A 21,294-nucleotide genomic window follows, 5' to 3' on the forward strand; every position below is an offset into this window, starting at 1 on the left:
TAAAATAATTTGATTTATAAAAGTGCAGTGCCCTAGCTACAAAATGCTAGGTGCTTAAAGAAGCAAGTGGTCATTCTATTTAGGACTAACATTTTGTGGTGATGAAATGACCTACTCTTTTTATATATATTATATAGATATACACGTACATATATTTTAGAAATCATTGCATGCAAATCAGATGGGTTTTAGTTTCATTCATTTTATTTTAGCATGTTATTGCACTTTAAAAATAGTATACATATTTTAAACCAAAACAAAAAATCAACAATTTCCTTTACAGATAGAGGAACTCTGTAAACAAATATACGATATAAATTATAAAACAAATGAGAGATGAAACCAAGATGATTTATTTTAAAACATATTTACCTTTTTTTACTTTAAACTTCTAAAAAAATTAAAGAAATGTGATGCTATTGATTTGAATAACTCAGATGAGTCTTTTGTGTTGTTTTTGTTTTCATTTGTACCATTGCAGTCAATTTGTTTTTGCCCATTCAGAGGAATGTAAAGCGCCTGTAAAACCTAGTTAAAGATAAGATGCTAAGCATGTCATCTTCTGTGCTAAGCGGATATCCATACTTGGGACTCGTCTCAATTCATATTCAGGACAAGTTGCAGGCATTGTATCAGGTATAAGTTGCAAGATTCTGAACAACTCCCCAATCTTCCCACAATGAAGTTACATGTACATAAGTATTGGTGAGTCAAGCAGTCGCTGATGAAAAATTCCAGAAACATGTCCGGGACAAATGCAGAGCTTCTTCCGAACAAAGTGAATGATTCTACCCGCAACGTATCCAGAGCTCGTCCTGAATTTAGAAGGGCACATAGCAGCTTCATAAACTGTGCCCACAATTTGCAAAGTAACTGACAACAAACCAAATTTAACCTTCCATTTGTACACAACTTGTTTAGACTTATTTGCCATTTCTAAAACCTTAGCTTCAGCTAAGGCTTCAACCTTGGCCCCAGAAACACTGTGTTCTCTTTAATGTTTACAAATATGAAAAACATTCATGTTCTACATGTAGAGAGTCTGGTGTTTCTGTAACAGTGCAGGGACCTAAAATTATGACCTACAAGCGAGGAGCTGAGGAGGAGAGTGGGAGTGGAGGGGATCGGCATCGTATTGAGGAGGCACAGGCTGAGGTGGTTTGGTCATGTGGAGAGAAAGGGTCAAGAGGTGTACCAACGTAATTGTGGGTGGGCCCACACCCGTCGGCCGACCGCGCAAGACTTGGCAGAGCTCCGTGTCAGATGACATGCGACTGCTTGGAGTCAATGCAAGGGATGCGACGGACAGGGCCAAGTGGAGGAGAGCCATAGGGAGAAAGCAGGCCAACCCAGAACAGACTGGACAACGGCCTTAAAACCGACATGATGATGATGACAATTAAGAAGACGAAGCTTAACCCAAGATTTCAGAAATGGCAATTTTTTTTTATTTATAATATATACAGCATCAGAAAACAAACATTAAAATCAACAATATGATTAAGTATTCTCTGCCGGTTGGACCTCGGGGGGAGGTAGCGTAGCACCAACCATGCCAGCTGGAAGGGTAACGGCATCGGTGCTGGATGGGTACAAGTGGCTCAGTTTCTTCCCTGACTCCTTGCCGATGCGCTGCTGAAGTTTACGCACCCTCTCCTGAAATTGGAGGAAATAATTGTGGAATAAACTAACTGATAATTCCAACACAAAATTCTGATAACCTCAGACAATTCAAGATAGCAAGTATGAAAATCTGGTCAGCCATTATGGGTAGTGTTTTTTTTTATATGTTTTAAGTGTTACAGACGTTGGGAGGCATTCTGCAGCATCTCATGGGGCAGCTCACTTGTTCAGCAGATAATAACTAGTAAAATAGAACCAATCAAGCTGAGAAAGAGTCCCTTATGTCACATGACAGCAGTTCAGCAATCTTGCTACGTGGAGTTTTTTCAATGTTTAGCCAATTCTGTTTTAGCAGCATGATGTCATTCGCACCATTTTTGCCTAAATATTTTATTCACATCAGTCATCCATGTGCATGTGGAACACAAGTTCAAGTTATCCTTTACTTTTATATCTACAAGCCAAACTATCATTTTGTAAATTTGGGTAAAAATATTTCTCTGTATGTCCAAACAAGGTCCAAATTACTAATTAATAGTTCACACCCTAAAATCTGCAGTGTTTAAAAATCCACATTTTTTTTTTTTTTTCCTTTTAAGCCTGACAGACGGAATATTGCAATTCGTTTGTGTGACTGCCCCACCTTTGTACACACTGTGCACACAGACTCTAGTTTATCTGTGGCAAATCTTTGGACTTTAAACAGCTGACAGGAAACAATGGCAACACAGATGTTTGTCTGCCTATGCAACAGGATGCCACCAGAGTAACTAGCTATTAAAGGTAAAATAGTCTCAAAACTGGGGCGAACTGTGCACTTGAGAATATTGGCATATAATGTTATAAATTCAACACCTTTTGACTTCACTTTAAGCCTCTTTCAAAGTGCAGGCATTAAGATGCATTTGATTTGCCCTCCAATGCATAGGCCCATGTGAAACATGTACTTGTTAAACTGTGAAATTACAAGACATGAACCAAGTTGCAGGATGTGTAATCGCTCGTCATGCAAAGCACAGAGCTGCATTTATTTATGTAGTCTTAGTTCAAAGTATCTTTGACCTTTTCTGAGTGGGAGGATTGGAAGATGTGCACTGCTCAGCAGTGTGTGCACAACCCACAATCAATCATTGGCACCTTGAATCAAGGCTAAGCCACTAATGGGTATCCACTGCAGTGGATAACCATTAGTTAATGTATGCACAGTAAAGAAAGACACTGTCTTTCAAAAAAAGGTGATTTTCTTTTTTTTTGCATTTTCCCAAACTTACAGGTGTTTAGCTTTGAGACAGAATGGTCAATTTAAACAAAAATTACAATTTGCTGATACGTAATGCATTCATTAAAAAAAGAACCTCCAATGAAATTAGCAGGAATGGGAGAGAGGCTGGGAGCAAAGGAAACCTCAAGCAGGGAGAACAATGAGGAACCAAGTAGCAAGACCAACAAAAAAAATCCAAATTCTATGATCCAAGATTTCAAAGTGTGACAAACAAGGAGACAATCAGTGAATTAAAACAGCAAGCAAACAAGCTCATTACACACAGTATATATAACTTAGACATGTTAGATACAGTGACAGACTTATACAAACTTCATTTGCAAGTCCACAACTCAAAGACTATTCACACAGACTCAACAATACTCCATGCACAGCTGTGCACATTGCACTACCAGTACCATGCACACTGCACACAACCGTTTAAGCATTAACTGAACTTATAGTAGCCATCAAAAGGGAACAAGGTCCACAAACATGGACTGCATTCAGGGGGCAGTAGCACAATGACTGTACCTACATGGAGGTGGGGATTACAGAAGGGTGGAGTGAGAGGGGGGCAGAGAGGGTCACAGAATGGAACCCCCGGGGAAGTCAACCAGGGACTTCCGTTTGGCCGACGTCTTGGCGATATGCAAATGAAGTTTGCTAAGTCGATCCTGCAACGATCAGAGAGATTACATGTGGTCACTGAAAAGGTTCCTGGGTTGTAGAGGGTGATGAGGCCTTAATATTGGTGGTTCTTGAAATTGCAGAGACCATTTTAGGATTTAGGATTACATGCACCCTGACACATACATCTGCCTTACAAGAAACCAAAACAGATTATAGTACTTAACACCCTGCTTAACACTTAATTAGTAGACGCTTCATAATGCACTGTCAGGGATATAAGCAATCCAGCTCACTAATTAACAAGCAGATTTCCAAAGTCTGCAATATAAACTCTGGGCGCCAATGGGTGATGTTCGATATAGCAGCCATTCTACTGTATACTCAGTGCTTAACCAAGCACTAGACATTTTATTAGGCCACAAAAAAAGTCTCCGGTTTCTGGTATGGAGCTTGCCCAAAAAGTGGTGTGGCGATGCGGCTTTTTTTTTTTTTACTGTTTTTTTTTTGCTTCAAACGTCGGCTGATGACTGCAAATGGTGCCCGACTAAACTTAGTGCAAATATTATGGGAGACCAGAGAGCCCACATAAAGCTTATTCTCGATCATAACCCCATCTAAAAACACGTTAAAATTGTGCAGCAGCAGGATTCCAGTCAAACCAGTGAGTTTGGCGGTTTTGAGACATCATCTTTCATTGAAAAAAAACTTTTTCATTTTGCCGATGCGCATGGCTACGGCGACGCACGCGCATACCAGAAACCGGAGACTTTTTTTTTGGCCATAGCCACTTCTGCTGTCTCCAGCCATCAGAGCTGATTGCAAACCTATTGCAAACTATAAAAGGTCAACCTGGGAACATTTCTCAGAGCTGGTAAGCGTACACACTTGCTAAGCACAGGTTGTTCATACAATCCTGTTTCACTTTACTCTCGAGGACAATGCTTTGTGTTTCCCTTTGTCCCTGTAATATAACACTCTCCCATAGACTAAGCACATAACTGATGATGGAGGATCGTTTTCAACAAAAGACCCAACGCCCAAGGACTGAAACGGTTTTTCTCCCTTTGTGTGTCGGTCCTCAGGGGTTATGTAGAACACGTTCACTATTTACTTCCCAGCTGAATTCTGCTCAACAACAAACTCACGAGTCATTATGAGTATTTCACGCTTCATGAAATTGTGACCATGTAATGTTTCCAATGGGCCATGCACTGAAGAGTATATGCATACAATGTACATAGAGTTCACTTTGAGGATTACATTTCCCCATTTTAAAAGATATTTTTTTAAATCTGTAATAATGTTTCAGTGAGTAGCTTCCTGAATCAGCCAACCCATCACTACAACACCAGGTATTAAAATGACAAATGTTGATTTGATATGAGAGTAGTTAGGTTAACTTTAAAATTGCACACTTGTGTGAACAGATTTTAGTTATCGCTATCAATATTGACTTCAATACGTACCTGAGCATTCTGAACGATGTTGCTGATGACGGCTATCTTGCGTTTGGAGTTCATCAGCTTCTTCACGTAGGGATCAAGCTCAATGGGAGGTTCACGTGCCTGACCCAGCTGCTTCAAAACTTGATACAAAGAAAAGGAAATAATACATACATAAGCTATTTGAATGTAGATTTCCATGCATAAACATATTGGCCATGTTATGGATACATTTGATATCATCAAACTCCCTGGTCCTATTTTGAAGCACTTTTATTCAATTTGCGTTGGACAACGTGTGCGCATTGCAAGGGTTAATACTTCGCCACTTATAGTGACTGGAGGATATTCATTCTACTATCTGTGTCTTTGTCTTTGTATCTTACCTTCATCAAGTTCTTCAATCTGCTGTCTGAGATCTAGCTGACTTTCTCTGAAAGAAAAAATATTTTAAAGGATTTTTGGTAGATACGTGCGCTATATAAGACTCCGATTTTATTATTATTATGTTTGTTGTTATTATGTATCTTGTTAATTGTGTTATTGTTTTTGTTGTTCAGGGGACTCGCACTCGACAAGCTTGTTTTTTGTGAGTCCCCTGCATCTCTTGGTAATTATAGTGTATTAGGCCAAAAAAAAAAATATTCGGTCTCTGGTCAGACCAAAGTTCCGGAATTGACGCGGCGACGCGGCTTTTTTCTTTTCTTTTTTTTCTTTTTTTTTCTCTTCAAGCTTGGATTGTACAGACAAGGTGGGGTACTATTTTGCTTTTTTGGTGTCCTCATGTACATTGGTGTCCTCCATAATTTGCTTTGGTGCTCTCGATCATTTGCCTTGGTGCAATTTCCCATTCCTTGGTGCTCTTTGGTAAAATAAATTGAGGAAGTGCGGCAATAGAGGGCGCTGTTGGAGCTACCGCGAATTGACGCGGCGACGCGGGTTTTTTTTTTTTTCTTTTTCTTTTTTTTTTCTTCAAGCTTGGATTGTACAGACAAGGTGGGGTACTATTTTGCTTTTTTGGTGTCCTCATGTACATTGGTGTCCTCCATAATTTGCTTTGGTGCTCTCGATCATTTGCCTTGGTGCAATTTCCCATTCCTTGGTGCTCTTTGGTAAAATAAATTGAGGAGGTGCGGCACTAGAGGGCGAATATTTTGGGAAAAAAAATATTGACGCGTATGATTAAAATCGACGCGCGCGCTGACCAGAGACCAACTTATTATTTTTTTTTGGCCTTACTCATTACTAGTACATTATTTCTTATCTTATTTGTTTTAACATCCCTAATTTATTTTGAAGAATTATATTTAAATATTTTTGCATTGTACCATTAGATGGAATAAAGTAAAGTAAGTAAATAAGTTGGCAGGCAGCCCTGTCAATGTCATTCATGCCTGTAATGTAAATCAGTCATGAATGAAGGTTTGTAAATAATTCATTTGTTGTACATTAGCAATAGCAGTTATGATAATTTGGCTTCAAATTTAAATCTTAAAGAATGAAAAGGAGAATCACATTGGGCACAACTGCAGAATACCCCGCCACTCGATCTATCCACCTTGTAGCCGGCTACGAGGTCACGGCTAATTGACCTCAATAAACATTCTCAGCGCTACTTGTATGTACTATGCATTCGTCATGCTCCATTGCACTCCCACTTCGTAACCGCGTAGCCGCCAACAGGGTAGTTGGTTTGGACTTAAAAAATTTTCAGCAACTCCCATTCTTTTGTGTTGCTTTGTTCTCAAGCATATTCAAGGGGACTCCCACTCCGTAGCCTCGTACTCGTAGCCGCCAACAGGGTGGTTGGTTTGGACTTAGAATTTTTTTCAGCAACTCCCATTCATTTTGTGTTGCTTCGTTCTCAAATAATGGACCCCCACTCAGTATCCGCGTAGCTGGCAATGGACTGATTGTTTCTTTTGCAGTGATTCCAACCTCGTAGCCAGTGATTTTAGGGGTGTATTTCCGAGTGGCGGGGTATTCTGCAATTAATCCTCACATTGATCTTTGACCCCCCTCTCCTCCGCCTTCCCCCCCCCCCCCCCGCAACAAAATTTCAACTGTCCGAGAATTGGGCACATTTTTTAAAAATTATAATATTAATAATAAAATTCAATATGTTCAACTACCCTACGAAAGTACGAACATGAACAACTGAATGGTGAAGGATTACAAATCTATTTTCGGTATTATTCATACCTCACTAGCCGCACCCTTTCATCTACTTCCTGTACTGCCGGTTTCAATAGTTCTAACATCCCAGCAGCCATTGCATCGCGATTTTCTGTGGGTGTTATCACCGGCTGTTTTGTACTTTCTGCGTTCATGGTGGCCGCCATCTTTGCTCTTCGCTGGTGCTCGGTATACATGCCAATCAAGCAAGGACGTTGTATGTTCAGTTGTGCAGCGCACCAGGGAACCAAGCACCTTTTTAGTAGGCGGAGCCGGAATTTAAGTCGTTTACGTCATCAAAAACTTCTTAGCGTTTTGATTGGTTGATGTCTAGAGGGGAATTTTGGGGTGAAAAACTAAGTTTGTTTTTCTTGTTCCAATTTTTCTCAACAATGGTCCATGGTGAGAAAAAAAGGCTAGATCAACAAAGAAACGAAAAGCCCAGAGCAAACCAGGGTCCTAGATAAACATCGGAAGTGCTGTTTGTCTTAATCCCAACAGTTTATCGCGAAATCACGGAAACAGACTCGAGAATTGCAAGGATGCGTGACCTAAGTAACAATAAGAACGTTTATCTATGGTTCATCCATGGAGGAAGGAATTAACTTCATGGTTCATCTAACCCTAGGAGAGCCATAAATCGTTGTTATTTTGCACCTTTTCCATCCTGTACATGACTTCCCTTGCCTGGTACAGCCAAGTACGGCCCAGGGCTGGAAAGTTTATAAAAGGTGGCGCTGGCGCAGCTGCCTCAGCTCAGTGGAGTTTCAAGGCGCTAGGCGAGCACCACGGCTTGGGAAACATCACCTATCATCTAGAAGTACAGTCTGAGGTAAGGTGGGCAGAATTTTACTTTTCTTTTCTTCGAAAGCTGAGTGAGTTATTGGATCTACACATTTTCTCTGGTTAAAGTTGATATTTGACGGTTCGGCTAGACGGATAATTGTGGGTTTTTTTTCTGTCAAAAATGAGAATTCTTTGATTTTTTTTTTTTTTACCGCCAATCCTTTATTCTGAGCAAGTCACGTCAGCGATCACCATGGATTTATAGGCATTATCCACATTTCCCTTATAATGATAGCAAAGCTAAAGGCGATGAGTCAGTTTAAAGGCAATGAATTAAATGGAGTAAACCTCTGGTACATTATTTATTAATAAATTAACATGAATGTAACAAAATGCACCTCAAAGTCAAAGATGGCGACTGAATGCAATCCATCTATGCTGCGTAGCAAAACTCGGCTGTGAATCCGTCACAATTCCAAACCATGGATAACATTTTTCTTTTTTTTCAATTCGTTAAACAATTTGTTTAGTTCAGCAAGTTTTTAAGCTTACAGTCGCTGCATGAAAGTGTTCCTTTGATGTCACTATTTGCATTTTGTGAGCGAAAATATAGTGTGTTTATTATTTTTCTTAATTGTAATGATGTGAAGAGGACCCATAGGTAGCGCAGGAGTGCAAAATGTTGCCCATTTTCAGCCTGTGCCTCGTGGCGCTGGCCGCCACCTGCATGTCACAAACCGTCGTGCAGCCTGAGACGGACAACGACGTGCCGCGTGATGACGACATTCAGCAATGCATCGACAACGACGCCTTGACAACGGAGATACTTGCTGCAATGGAGAGTGCCATTAAGGTACTGAAAACAATATGTCGTTATTTTCGTTTATGAGTTCATCTTAACTGCATTTGACACAGTGTTTGCTTGTAAAACTTAAAACAATGGGCTCAATCTTATGGCTAGCTCTGCTTACCGTTCGCTAAAATCCCTACTTCGCAGATTTGTCACCATCTTCCAAGAGCCACTTACACTGCAGTTAACACAATGTAATTAATTTTGTTTGTTAAACATGTACTGTTTACCATTTTGATTGCTTAGATTTCGCAGTACGGAACCCAAGCTGAAAAGCTGAAAGCGCTGAAGCGCGTGGAGAAACACGTCAGCAAAATGAGGCAAATCATCCGTATCGAGGAGGAGGAATCTGCCAAGCTTAGAGGTAACTCCAGTGGCGAGAGAGGCTTATCAGTGAATACATGAGATTGAATTTTGATTAGGGCATATTGACCAAAACGTCGAAGTTTCACCGTCCGGTTTGCCTCAGACCCAAAGACATTTCCCTTGTGTGAGTACCGTAGCTTGCTCACTAGACGTGTTTTTTTTTTAATCAGACTGCTCGGAGGTTCAACATTCCGGAGCGACCGAAAGTGGAGTCTACACCATCACTCCTCCTGGCTCAGAGGCGATTGAAGTCTACTGCGACATGATCACCGATGGCGGGGGATGGACGGTAAGTAGCTCAAAACTCAAACTTTTTAGAAAACTAAGGATGGCTGATAACTTCAGACGGTCGAGTCGATAATTACAATTGTTGATGTGAGGATAACTGGATGATAAATATATAAATCTATCCTCGAGATCAATTACCGTAACCTTGTGCTTATGTTTCAATTCAAGTAGCTGCGTATTTTCAAAAACAGGTTTGCACATGCGTATTCCATGAGCTGTGAATTCAGCACGAGGGTAATCTAAGCACGAAACAACCAACTAACTGCCTTTCCTATTTTAATTTTAGTTGATAACTGTACATTATTTTCATTAAAATTCCTTTATTTCCGTCATTTTAGTTGAGTCTTCTGGAGTTGAATATAATGAGAACTACACAATTGCGTCTCGGTCTCATAAAAATTCCAACTTCACAATTAATTTTCTCAACGACGGGTTTTATTCAAATCCCAGGTGTTCCAGAGACGCCAAGACGGCACCGAGAGCTTCGACCGTCTCTTCGAGGATTACAGCCGAGGCTTTGGCGAGAGTGACGGGGAGTTCTGGCTTGGCAACACCGCCCTGCAAGCATTGACGGCCGAGGGGAAAGTCGATCTCCGCCTGGACATGTGGGACTGGGAGGGCAACTACAAGTACGCCACCTATTCTGGTTTCCGGGTCTCTGGGGAGGACTTTACTTTGAGATTCACCGAGAACAGCTACCAAGGAACTGCAGGTGAGCTTACTTATCATACGCCATTCCTTCCCTAACCTACACAGACACTGGCCTAGCCGGGGGTGCAAAGTGGCAGACTGCAACATTTTAACAGCAAAATCGTGACGCTGATAGAAGCTAAAGTATAAAACCGGGACGGTGAAAAATAGGTTAAATGGCACGAAACTTCTACTTTGCAACGGGAAACCAAACCCTGGCTACGTGCCTGCTCCTTAATCCTCAACCCATTGATCCTTTGTAGGACTTTTTAAAGGTAAATTTCACGTACAGCCTTAACACTACAGTATGTCCCAAAAGTGTCCGTCTGACTGTTTTTAAGATAACTACAAAACTATGAGGTCAATTTTGAAAATTGTTGGTTGTGCAGATACTCGTAAGCCTTAGCCTCATCCCCTATGAGTTTCATTAAAATTTCAGTCACGCATACTGTAAAATTGTCAATTGATCACAACGACATTTTTTGACACTGTGACCAAGTTCCACGCCTTAGTCAATTTCAGTGCTGTGTTATGTAAACTTTGTAAAATCCTGGATGTTGTGAAAAAGGGGCTGATGTGGTTTGGGATTGGAATCATTTGCCCTTGAGCATTAAACTGAGGTCTTGCCATGATGACTGATAGCCAGGCAAATGATTCCAATCCCAACCGCAGCCCTTTTCACAACATGAAGGAGTTTAATACAGTACTGAAATTGAATAAGGCAAGGAACTTGGTCACAGTGTTAAAAATGTTGTGTGTATGCTCAATTTACAATTATTGTGCAATGATACATGACTGGAATTAAATAGAACGCATAGAATTTGAGGCCAAGGCTTAGGAAATCTGCACAACCAACAATTTTCAAAATTGACCTCGATTTTTTTAAATTTTTTTTTCAAAAATAGTCAGACGGACACTTTTTTGGGACATACTACTTCAAATAGCACATGATGCCCTTTATTGGTTAGAGTTTAAAGAACGTGCCACTACGTAGGAATGTTCATAGAAAAAAGAAAATGATTATTAAAAGTCGGGGTTAACCAACACTGGCAATAATTATCCTTTTCTTAAACTGGGAGAGCAAGGTTTGACGGAACTGAAAAACAAGACCGTCGTTATTTTCTCTGCAGGTGACTCCCTCAGCTACCACAATGGTAAGGGCTTCACGACAAGGGACCATGACGTGGACGGGGCCGGTTCCGGCAACTGCGCGGTCTGGCTGTACAGCGGCTGGTGGTTCGATCTCTGCCATCGTGCCAACCTGAACGGACGGTACAAGAACGAGCTGGACGCCACCGAAGGCATGGAGCAGGACCAAGGGATCCAGTGGATGGCCTGGAAGGGAAACCGGTACTCGTTGTCCAGGTCCGAGATGAAACTGCGCCAAGCCAGGAAGCCAAGTAAGTTCTGAAGATTACTAAATAATGGGGAGTATGTAGGTTGGATCGTGGAGGGTAGAACTCAAAGATGTGTGGATAATCCGGCAAATGTGGGTTCGAGTCCAGTCTGCGTGGTCGCAGTTCGTCCTTGGCAAAACACTTTGTCACTGCGAAGAAAGGCACATGTGTTTCAATATAAAGCTGCACCAAAATGGCTTAACAGATTATTTTCATAATTAATCATGCTATGTACATAGTACGTTTGCTGAATTATGCTGAATGATTATCTACTCTATCGAAATTTGTAAACGAGCGCCTCCTCCCCAGCAAAAATATTCAGTGGAATGCCAATTATGCAACAGTCACCTTCATTTTGAATAGTTGGAGAAATACCCAAAAGCAAAATGTCCTGATGTGAAAACAAGGCCGTCTCATTTTCGCACATCCAGGCCTGGAGTCGACTAGACTTCCTTCAGCTACATCTGCAGCAGCAGACTGTGCCGAGATCATGGCGTCGGGAATCTTAGAGAGCGGTGTTTACAGCATATCTGCCCCCGGTATGGACCCGGTCGAGGTGTACTGTGACATGGACACCGATGGCGGCGGATGGACAGTATGTTTCAATTTATAGGGCAGTGGTACTTTCCTTATATACTTTCCTGCCGGAAACTAGACTCGCATCCCATTCTTGCCGAATTGTTTATTGAATTTTAAGTCTCTGCTCAGACTGCATGGGTTTTCCTGAATTGTCACTCTAATTTCAGTCCAACTTGAATTCAATGATTTAAAAGCTTACCTGACAAAGAGCTTTAAATTTGTTGATCGTAGTGAGAAGTTGCTTCCGGTCTCAAAACCCCAAGTTTTAAGGGGTGATTCTTAGCATTTTTTTAATTCATCTATTTTTCTCCCAAAAGGTCTTCCAGAGGCAAGAAAGTGCACTGGTCAATTTCGACCAGGGCTTCCAGGAATACTCCGAGGGTTTCGGCGAGGCTGCCGGCGACTACTGGCTGGGTAACAGCGCCCTCCGAAGGCTTACCGACGCCAAGCGCGGCGGATTTGAGCTCCGCGTGGACCTTTGGGACTGGGACGACACACAGCGCTACGCCACGTATCAGAACTTCTCCGTGAGCGGTGAACATTTCACACTGCATATCGGCGAGTACTCAGGAGATGCTGGTAAGTTTCAAGAAAATAATTGTTGATAAGTTCCAAACAGAAGGATGACTCTCAAACTTAACAAAACGTTCAGCAACTGTCGTCTTGCCCGCAAAAAAATGAATTCGAAAAACATCAGAAATTAAGCTCTGGAAAATTGGCTTTACGTTTGAAGAGTATCCCCTCTTAAGATAAAAAAAAAAGTATATAGGTCTAGAACAAGTAAAAAAGAAGATACTCTCGTGTCTTTATACTATTCTGTTCTTATAGAATAATTCAACGAAATATAATTGTCACATCAAAGATTGCGGAAATTCTAAGCATGCTCTTGTTCTTCTTAATATTAAATTTGCATTTAAACCATCAATGTATTGCTTTCTGCGAATATTATATGAACACGATATAATTGAGGCCGAGCCTTCCGATTAAGACCACGTCACCTATGACCTCAGAGCCGAGTAGTAACCGACACGCAGAACAATCACCCCAAAATCTTACTCCTGTAATCTTGCTCACATTGAAAAGCCAACCATAATTCAAGAGGCCTATATTAAATGCAATCAGTGCATCAATAGAGCAGTTTGCTGAATGTAAAGGCATCACGTGACACAACATCCAATTTTGTAAAAAGTCCCTTGCCAGATTGTCCCGGATCCGGGTTCTGTTTGACCTGACTCTTTTCAGGGTTAAAGCTGACACATTTCCGGTGTACATTTTCTCTGACTCACTTTCTGGGTCATTTTGAACAAGAAAACATGTAAAGAGTGTCATTTTGACCCAGCAATGCATCAATAATTGCGGCCCTGAAAAGTATCAGGTCAAACAGAACCAAGATTCCTGGCCAAATCTCACCAGGGACATTTTAGAGTGCAGTCCATAGATTCATGCCACGGCTATATTTTTTTCCACGATTGGTTTTCTTTTCATTCATTTCTCTCCTTCTTATTTCCATTTGCCCTTAGGTGACTCCCTCACTTACCACAACGGCAAGGGTTTCACGACCAGAGACAACGACGTGGACGGGGCGCTCGACGGCAACTGCGCGGTCTGGCTGTACAGCGGCTGGTGGTTCGATCTCTGCCATCGTGCCAACTTGAACGGCCGCTACATGAATGAACTGGACGCCACCACTGGTATGCGGGAAGACCAGGGCATACAGTGGATGGCCTGGAAGGGGAACCAGTACTCGCTGAAGAAGTCTGAGATGAAAGTCAGGCCTATGGCGTAAATGCCTTTAATTTGAGATCTATCCATATTGATATGCAGTTTAAAGGCATATACTAGGATCAGTTTTCGTTTATTTGTTCGTTTCCAATAATAACACCACTCAAAATTTACAGGAGAATGTTCAAAATCTAATCTGTAGAAGTTTCAGCTTAGTGGATTACACTTTTCGAGAAAACAGTGAAAAACCATATTTTCATTTCGAAACTCCATTTCGTCCAGGCACTCTATTTCCAAAAAATGAATCGACTGATCGTTGGAATTACCTACATTTCTCGTTTTCTTATAACTGACAGCAAACCAGAATTTTCACGGTGTGTTTAGTACCAGTGTGATGTTGAATCCTAGTAAGATTTTTAAAAAATAATAATTCGGTAGGCCTATATTATTTTTGGGATAAATGCAAATGATCCTATACATGCCTTTAAGCACAGCCATTATTATGCTGATGTTATTGTCATAAATCTTGTATCGCCAAACATTAGAGGACGTTACGTTCCACAACTTATAATCTTATACCTGTATTAGATCTATGACCTATCTATTATAGATAAAGTATCATTTTGGTTTTGTTTATGCAGCAACGAGGAACGGAAATTTGAGAAAAAAAATCTTCACACACATCATTCTCTAGTTGTCTGAAAATATAACCAACAAGTCATGACTGTAATCTTTTTTCAACAAAAAAATACATTTGGACTCCAACTTATACCACAGGTTATTAATTTTCCCGGCAACATACTTCACATCAACATGAAAAAAATTATCCTGGCGTGTTTTTTTAAACTGCTATCACACTAGAATTAAAGTCATTCAACTTCCTTTTCTGTTTGTGTTTTAACGACAGTGCATTGACAAATACTAATAAATAGAACAGCAAAAACAAAATACACCAACGAATGTGGACATCTTTATATTGATTGATATCTGCCGTCTTTTAATTATTTTTTTCAAGTTAAAGATACTGTAAAATTCCAAATTTGTTAAATATAGCAGCAAATATAACTGGTACGTATACGATTTTCAAAATATTTCTCACACGAACAGCGGAGGCCTCAATTTCTGCAGGGATATTAAGTGGGTTTTTAACAATAAAAATGCTCTTTCTGTGGCATCCCCTAAAGTTTTAGCGGGGTCGGGATCAAAAAGTTGTAGCGGCTGGGCGTAACTAGGGGGGGGGGGGGGCACACCAAAAACAATACAATTGCCCCACCCCTTGCTTTTCATATTAAATTTGGGGCGGACAATTTTTGGACTCGCTTTTTCGGGGAACAATAACACATAACATTAGTGTTGTGGACCCGGCCTTGCGGGGGGGGGGGTTACAAACAGATGTCCGTACCCCAGGATGCCCACCCCCATTTAAAATCCTGAATTGATAAAAAAATATATGTTATTTTCAGGGGCGGATCCAGGAATTTTCGCAGGGGGGAGGTGGTTTCATCGTAAAAAAAATCTGAAATGTAGACAGGTTTTTTTCTCCGGACACTTGGCCTCCGAAAATCAATAAGGGGGGGGGGGGGGGGGGGGGGAGGGGGGCTCGTGCCATACTTTCAATGGGGGCGCTGTTAGTGTAACCCCCAACCAAGCTTGCTCTGTCCGTATTTTGTGCAAAGGCGGACATTATTACCAGTAAAACGTTTTTGGGTGTCAGAGCAAGGGGGGGGGGGGTTGGTTTAGTGGGGGACATTCCCCTTAGCCCACCCCTCTTTTACGTCACTGCTTCTCAGTCCCCCCCCCCTCCCCAACCCTGCCCGACTTCCCGCACATATTTCCCGAGATTGGAATTCAGTATTGTCACTTCGCAAGAGATTATAAATTTGGAAAGTAATATTTCAGTAAATAAACGTTGGCGTATATTTTCGTCTAATTCGAAAGTGAATAACTTTTGTAATGCTAGAAAATAGCAATTTAGTACAGGAACCTATTTTTTTTCAGAATAACGCTAGAACAGAGCAAAACTGAGAGATTTGCCCTAGATATCAAAGTCTGCAGTGATTACTGAATTATCAAAGGAGAAATGACACGACCGTGTAGCTTGACAAAACCCTGGACTAACAGTCCAAGGTCATGACTGAGCGCTATCTCGCTATAATCATGACGCGAGTTTGTTTTTATAGTTTATATTGACAATTCCAGATAACAGAACCAAATTCCCAGGGATGCAGAATATAAAACAAATGAATAAATCAGAACCCAATGTCAAAAAGCTGATCCATTGTGTGGGGCATTCAAGCCCTTTATTCCAGACCTTATCCTATGCAAAATCTCACTGAACAATTATGTTAAAGACGCGTCCTTACGCCGCGCCGGGAAAAAAGCCTTCAACCCTCCGTACAAATTCAAACCAAATCAGGTGTAGTACATACCCATTTTTTTAATAATAATAAATTGGTGCAAAATTCTACCAATACTAATGAACACAACCTGACTGATTTTATACTTGCATAAATTCATGCCTTCCCAAGGGCGGATCCAGGGGGGGGGGGCAAAGGGGGCCATGGCCCCCCCCAAAACGAAACCAATTTTTTTTATTTTTTATGTGACATCGCAATAAAGGCAGGCAATGAGCACACCACCATCTTTTCCTCAAAAAACATTGGTTAAAGTGGTCAGAAATTGCCTCAGATCGCACCACAGAGCATCTAGAATCCAAAAAATTTTCGGGGCCCTTAAGCGGGCCCCGAACCCCACGCCGTAATTTTTTTGACCCACTTTTTGGGGGGACCAAATTTTTTTTTTTTTTAATATGACATCGCAATAAAGGCAGGCAATGAGCACACCACCATCTTTTCCTCAAAAAACATTGGTAAAGTGGTCAGAAATTGCCTCAAATCGCACCACAGAGCATCTACAATCCAAAAACTTTTCGGGGTCCTTAAGCGGGCCCCGAAACCCACGCCGTAATTTTTTTGACCCACTTTTTTTGGGGGGGACCAAAATTTTTTTTGGCCCCCCAAAAAATTGTGTTCTGGATCCGCCCTTGTGCCTTCCATGGCATTCGAATTGTATTTTTTAACATTCAATTCAAGAATTCAGTGGTATAAACAACGTGCGCATTAGTTTCCATAAAAATGTGCACATCATGGCAAAACCAAAAGAATGATACTGTATTTTTTCATTCACCCCCTTTATGTCAGCCAAATCGAGGTAGTACTGTTACTGTACCGTTTTTTAAGAAGAACTGAATTACATCAAATTATGCTTGTTGTGAACGGGTGGTGTGACTTAAGGCGAAATAGCAGGGGACATCCTTAGCTTCATCTCGGTTCCTTTGAGCGAGTATTCCCGGCCTGGGTAGCCGTGGGCCGTGTACGTCGTCCAAGTCACTCCCTGATCTGTGCCGGGGGAGAAGGCGCCATACTCCCCGCCAGGGACGAGGTAGGGCCCGTTAGGATCGGCCGTCAGACAGTAGTTGTGCCAGAAGCCGCCCCGCATCCAGACGGCGCAGTTGCCGCCGCTGGCCCGGTCGTTGTCCCGGTCGGTGGTCGTGAAGTCCATGCCATTGTGGTAGTCCAAAGCGTCACCTGTGAGTACAAAATAGTAAGTAAACTATGTAGTTCAAAATTGATTCGTGGATTTCTGCAAAGGAGAGCATTAATTGTTATCCGGGGGAAGATGAGCAAGATGACGAACATGCAAAAATGACGGACCTGAAAAGCAAGAGTTTGCTAGAATATTTAGAATAGTATTTATACACTTCTTGTATATTGTCAACGAAGGATTTATCCTAATCACTCCTACCCAATAAGTTATTAGAGGCCGACTTTTAACAAAAGTTTGCGAAGGAGACCCATACATCGCAAAGCGCCCTACCATACTTCCACGGTTACCGCACAGTCCGTGCGCGCGTATGTGCGCACACGCGCACGGATGTGTCGACCGTACAAATCTATCTAATCAGAGCTCAAGGAAATTACAGGTCACCAAGCACCCTTGGATACGTAGTGGGTAACCAGCGAAGCCTACCTGCAGTGGAAGCCTCGTCGTATCCATCCGCAGTCAGCGTGTACTGGCTCCCTCGCACCGCGAAGTTGGCATATTGGGCGTACGCGGTCCGGTCATCCCAATCGGTGATGTCCACACGGAGCTCCACGTCCCCTCCTCCGGTCGTCAGCAACACCAGGTTGTCGTTGCCCAGCCAGAACTCGGCGCTGGGGTCACCGAAACCCTGGCGGTACTCGTCCCACAATTTCTCGAAGTCTTCCGAGCCATCCACGCGGCGCTGAAAAACCTTCACATAGAAACAGAAGAAAGACGGTGGATGATGTATAGACTTATAAGGACGCACTGTGACGCAAGACACCGTTTAAGGCTCAGAAGTTATTTCTTTCTCGTTCTACATAGACACTCTTTTTCAGATACATATGATCCCAAAACTTTAGTAGGTCCTCCAACTTTCTCAATTTCGTATGACGTTTAAGGTCGTCACCCGAGATTGTGCAATTATTATACAAACGAATTTGTATAGCCTCAAAACAGCTGGAAAATACTGCTGAATTTTGTCAATCTATGATTCAGAAAACAGATCGAGCGGGCGTCTGTAAAATCAGGGGCCAACATTAAGCGCAAACGTTTCTTTAGCAATAATAGGTTTACCATGCAGGCAATGTTATATCTGGTGTAAAGTGTTTGAGATTGGCTCTCATAAGCTGATTCCATATATTAAAGCACGTACCATACATCAGCCCTGCTTACGGCACCACGGTGATGTTTTCATGATCATGATACAGAGTTTAAACAGGCCGTACTTACAATCCAGCCCCCGCCGTCCGATTCCTGGTCACACCACACGGCCAGCGGGTCGGAACTCGCTGGATAATTCGGGTAAATGTTGTACAGCCCACTGTCCGTAAATCCTTCGTCGTACAGCGCAGCGCAGTCTGTGTACGTACACGTAAAAAAAGAGGGAAAACACAGGAATTATATAAAAAAAAAAAAAATTCAATACAAAAATATAAGGTATTTTATATATTTTGATTCTACAATGGACATGCAAAAAAAAAGAGCAGAAACATCGGGTTTCGTTGGGTTATGGACGGTACCAACGAATTACCATTGGTTGCATGCAGCCCTGTTGGCTTATAACACTGATTGGAAATAATACATGTAAACACATTGGGAAAGGTATACACATCCAAATGACAGAAGACATGCATGGGACACAGTTTGCAACTTTTAAAAGTGTCGATCCGCCCAAAAAAATAAGCAAAAAAAATAATGAGGAGAAGAATGGTTACAATTCTTGTTAATTATTTACATTATGAAACAAAACATTCCTTAAGTTCCCTTAAAACGCTATCACTCTATTTTGCAAATCTTGATTCATTTCTTCACGTCTTTGGTCGTTTTATGCGTTGACTACGATGCCTCAACTCCCCCCCCCCAATCCCAGTGAAGGATCTTAGACTTCAAAACCACACCACCCCTCTTCCTGCATCCGACACTGTATGATACAACGCCAATGATGCTCTATCCGTACCTTGGTAATAGGTGACCTCTGGTTCTTTGGTGCCCGAGCCTCCGTCCACATTCAACAGGCCTTTGACCACGTCTAGTCGCTCCTGCACCCAACCCATCGCCTTCCGCTTCTCCCCAATGTCCGTATACTGGGCCACCTTGATGGCTACCTCGATCAGGCTTAAGATTTCCTTGGTGGTCTGGCTCTGGAGTTCTTCCGGGCTGAGGGGCTCCTTCGGGGGGTCATCCTCGATAACCTGAGCGCGGATGCCCAGCACGCAGCAGGCGAACAGCAGCAGCAGAAAACGATTCATGGTTGTAGCCTATACCAAGTCGATACCTGTGATACCAACAAAATGAGATTTGCAGATATACACGGGCTTTTTATTGTGCACTGACGTACGACACAGACACTATAGGATCAAAGTACACATCGTCAGTTAAACTTATCAAATTCAATATTGACACAAGTCATCTTCTATCATCGAGGGTGGTTTTTGTATTTAAAGAGGGAATCAAGAAATTTAGATGCATACGCGATGGAGGTGACTAACTTATCTATGTGGGTCTGTGCCCATTGTCTACAATCCCAATCCAACCAACTAATGACCCTTTTGCAGAATACTTGTTTACGACTCTCCGTCTGCTTGCCATTATCGTTTCCAAAGTCCAAAGTTCAATGGAAACAATCGCGCCACCGTGACAAACAATTTCAAAAAGTAAACTTCGAGGCAGTTAAACACAGTAATTTAGATTTTTTTTTGAAGTTTCGAAAGACCTGGATTTTTTTTTTTTTTTAAGCGAGGCATTCACTCCTTAGGAGGGTGAATCTGCCTGATATAAACCGCCATGCAACCATGATCATTGAGGCCACCGGCTTTAATAACATATTAATAATATATTCTCCGTGCTGTTTTCGAGTTTCAACTCGAAAAAATGTTTCAAAGTTGTTTTTTCAGTATTGTGAGACATTGGACAAAGAAATCCCCGATGCTTAGTTATTGAATTATTTCTTCACTCAATTCGAATTGAGACGTCCAAAATCGGAGTACGGTAGTAGTCTGGTTTTCGTTCGCCCAAAAAAGTACTAATTTAACCGGCGATGGAGCAAGGAATTCAGTCAAGAGAGTGTGATTTTTTAGGAATTAAAGAAATCGTGTTTAAGGTGATCAATATCGTATACGATGCGGACGCTAGCGGACACTGCTCAATTCACGGTTCAGGCTGGTGCAAACGGACCAAAATGACGCCGTCATGTAAAGTGGATCAGATACATTCAACTTTTAAACGCACAACAGTGATTACTAAAAACTTCTTCGAGATGTGACAGAAATTGGCATCTTGATCGTGAAAAACTACAGTGTAGCCTACTCACCAGGATAGAAGTTTTGTCCACTTGGTGGTTGATCAAGAAGTCAATGTGACGCACAGTTAACGACGGACAGGGCTTTTATAGGCTTCTAGCTTACCAAAATCTAGATAAATCTTGTTTTTAAACCGAGATTGTTGATAATTGACTAAACCTGCTGTCGATGTCAAAGATTAACCCTCGCACATTCCTGCAATTTACTGGAATCACGTACGCGGGGTCAGGGTGCTTATGTACCTTTATTCTGACCGCCGACTGTTTATTCTGGCTAAGCTTCCGAGGTGTACTGTAGAAAATCTCCAAGTATGTGAAAACATGTGTACTTTTCAAGTGTTGTCCTTCCGTGCATCCGATACCTTGAAAAGAGTCTGGCCTTGATTGCTCGAAAAATCAACTACTGGTTTGTTTAAGCATGGTTAAAGCCATAAAAAGCCCCTTCGCAAACACAAAACAAAATGTAAAAGTCAACGGTTGTCCTTAAACTTTTTTAACAGTTTAACCATAAGGCCAAACAAAAAATAAGTCGGTCTCTGGTCAGCGCGCGCGTCGATTTTAATCATGCGCGTCGATCTTTTTTTTTCCAAAATGTTCCG

General features: G+C 41.7%; 3 protein-coding genes across 6 annotated transcripts; 1 reads left to right on the forward strand and 2 right to left on the reverse strand.

Annotated features, from left to right (window-relative positions):
• Window positions 1–186: 186 nt before the first annotated feature.
• Window positions 187–7,335, reverse strand: LOC119734232 (SNARE-associated protein Snapin-like). Of its 3 annotated transcripts, none has more exons than XR_005272054.1 (5): window positions 7,162–7,335; window positions 5,346–5,392; window positions 4,984–5,102; window positions 1,400–1,656; window positions 187–1,088 (listed from the first exon to the last, which is right to left on the reverse strand). XR_005272054.1 is itself a non-coding variant. In XM_038207605.1 (5 exons), the coding sequence occupies exons 1-4, from the start codon at window positions 7,329–7,331 to the stop codon at window positions 3,472–3,474; spliced, it is 426 nt and encodes a 141-aa protein (XP_038063533.1). In that variant the 5' UTR covers window positions 7,332–7,335; the 3' UTR covers window positions 187–1,656; window positions 3,423–3,471. The 3 variants fall into 3 exon arrangements, 2 of the variants coding, with proteins under 2 accessions (XP_038063533.1, XP_038063531.1); XM_038207605.1 differs by adding an exon at window positions 3,423–3,561 and having other exon boundaries at window positions 187–1,656; XM_038207603.1 differs by having other exon boundaries at window positions 187–1,656.
• Window positions 7,336–7,760: 425 nt separating this feature from the next.
• LOC119734229 (angiopoietin-related protein 7-like) lies at window positions 7,761–14,768 on the forward strand. Of its 2 annotated transcripts, none has more exons than XM_038207601.1 (9): window positions 7,761–7,971; window positions 8,573–8,773; window positions 9,017–9,134; window positions 9,307–9,425; window positions 9,875–10,136; window positions 11,245–11,514; window positions 11,943–12,106; window positions 12,408–12,669; window positions 13,611–14,768. In XM_038207601.1, the coding sequence occupies exons 2-9, from the start codon at window positions 8,600–8,602 to the stop codon at window positions 13,874–13,876; spliced, it is 1,635 nt and encodes a 544-aa protein (XP_038063529.1). In that variant the 5' UTR covers window positions 7,761–7,971; window positions 8,573–8,599; the 3' UTR covers window positions 13,877–14,768. The 2 variants fall into 2 exon arrangements, with proteins under 2 accessions (XP_038063529.1, XP_038063528.1); XM_038207600.1 differs by having other exon boundaries at window positions 7,762–7,966; window positions 8,571–8,773.
• A 1,318-nt stretch (window positions 14,769–16,086) lies between these two features.
• Window positions 16,087–20,879, reverse strand: LOC119734459 (microfibril-associated glycoprotein 4-like). The gene is made up of 6 exons (XM_038207965.1): window positions 20,708–20,879; window positions 19,355–19,672; window positions 18,628–18,755; window positions 17,842–18,106; window positions 16,862–17,399; window positions 16,087–16,331 (listed from the first exon to the last, which is right to left on the reverse strand). Exons 2-5 carry the CDS (start codon window positions 19,644–19,646, stop codon window positions 17,101–17,103), a joined length of 984 nt encoding a protein of 327 aa, XP_038063893.1. The 5' UTR covers window positions 19,647–19,672; window positions 20,708–20,879; the 3' UTR covers window positions 16,087–16,331; window positions 16,862–17,100.
• Window positions 20,880–21,294: the final 415 nt, after the last annotated feature.

This window comes from Patiria miniata, unplaced genomic scaffold (assembly GCF_015706575.1).
Source record: "Patiria miniata isolate m_02_andy unplaced genomic scaffold, ASM1570657v1 HiC_scaffold_27, whole genome shotgun sequence".
NCBI lineage: Eukaryota > Metazoa > Echinodermata > Asteroidea > Valvatida > Asterinidae > Patiria > Patiria miniata.

Bases quoted from the DNA above. Each gene is read 5' to 3' on its own strand.
- LOC119734459 (XM_038207965.1), bottom strand. From the start codon at position 19,646: ATGAATCGTTTTCTGCTGCTGCTGTTCGCCTGCTGCGTGCTGGGCATC. The intron at 18,107-18,627 runs GTAAGTACGGCC...TTCTATGTGAAG, and splicing joins CGGACGGCGGGGGCTGGATT to GTTTTTCAGCGCCGCGTGGA. The intron at 17,400-17,841 runs GTAGGCTTCGCT...TTGTACTCACAG, and splicing joins CGACGAGGCTTCCACTGCAG to GTGACGCTTTGGACTACCAC.
- LOC119734229 (XM_038207601.1), top strand. From the start codon at position 8,600: ATGTTGCCCATTTTCAGCCTGTGCCTCGTGGCGCTGGCCGCCACCTGC. The intron at 9,135-9,306 runs GTAACTCCAGTG...TTTTTTAATCAG, and splicing joins GGAATCTGCCAAGCTTAGAG to ACTGCTCGGAGGTTCAACAT. The intron at 11,515-11,942 runs GTAAGTTCTGAA...TCGCACATCCAG, and splicing joins GCGCCAAGCCAGGAAGCCAA to GCCTGGAGTCGACTAGACTT.
- LOC119734232 (XM_038207603.1), bottom strand. From the start codon at position 7,331: ATGTATACCGAGCACCAGCGAAGAGCAAAGATGGCGGCCACCATGAAC. The intron at 5,393-7,161 runs GTATGAATAATA...TTTTTCTTTCAG, and splicing joins GAAAGGGTGCGGCTAGTGAG to AGAAAGTCAGCTAGATCTCA. The intron at 1,657-4,983 runs GTACGTATTGAA...CTCCAATTTCAG, and splicing joins ACATCGTTCAGAATGCTCAG to GAGAGGGTGCGTAAACTTCA.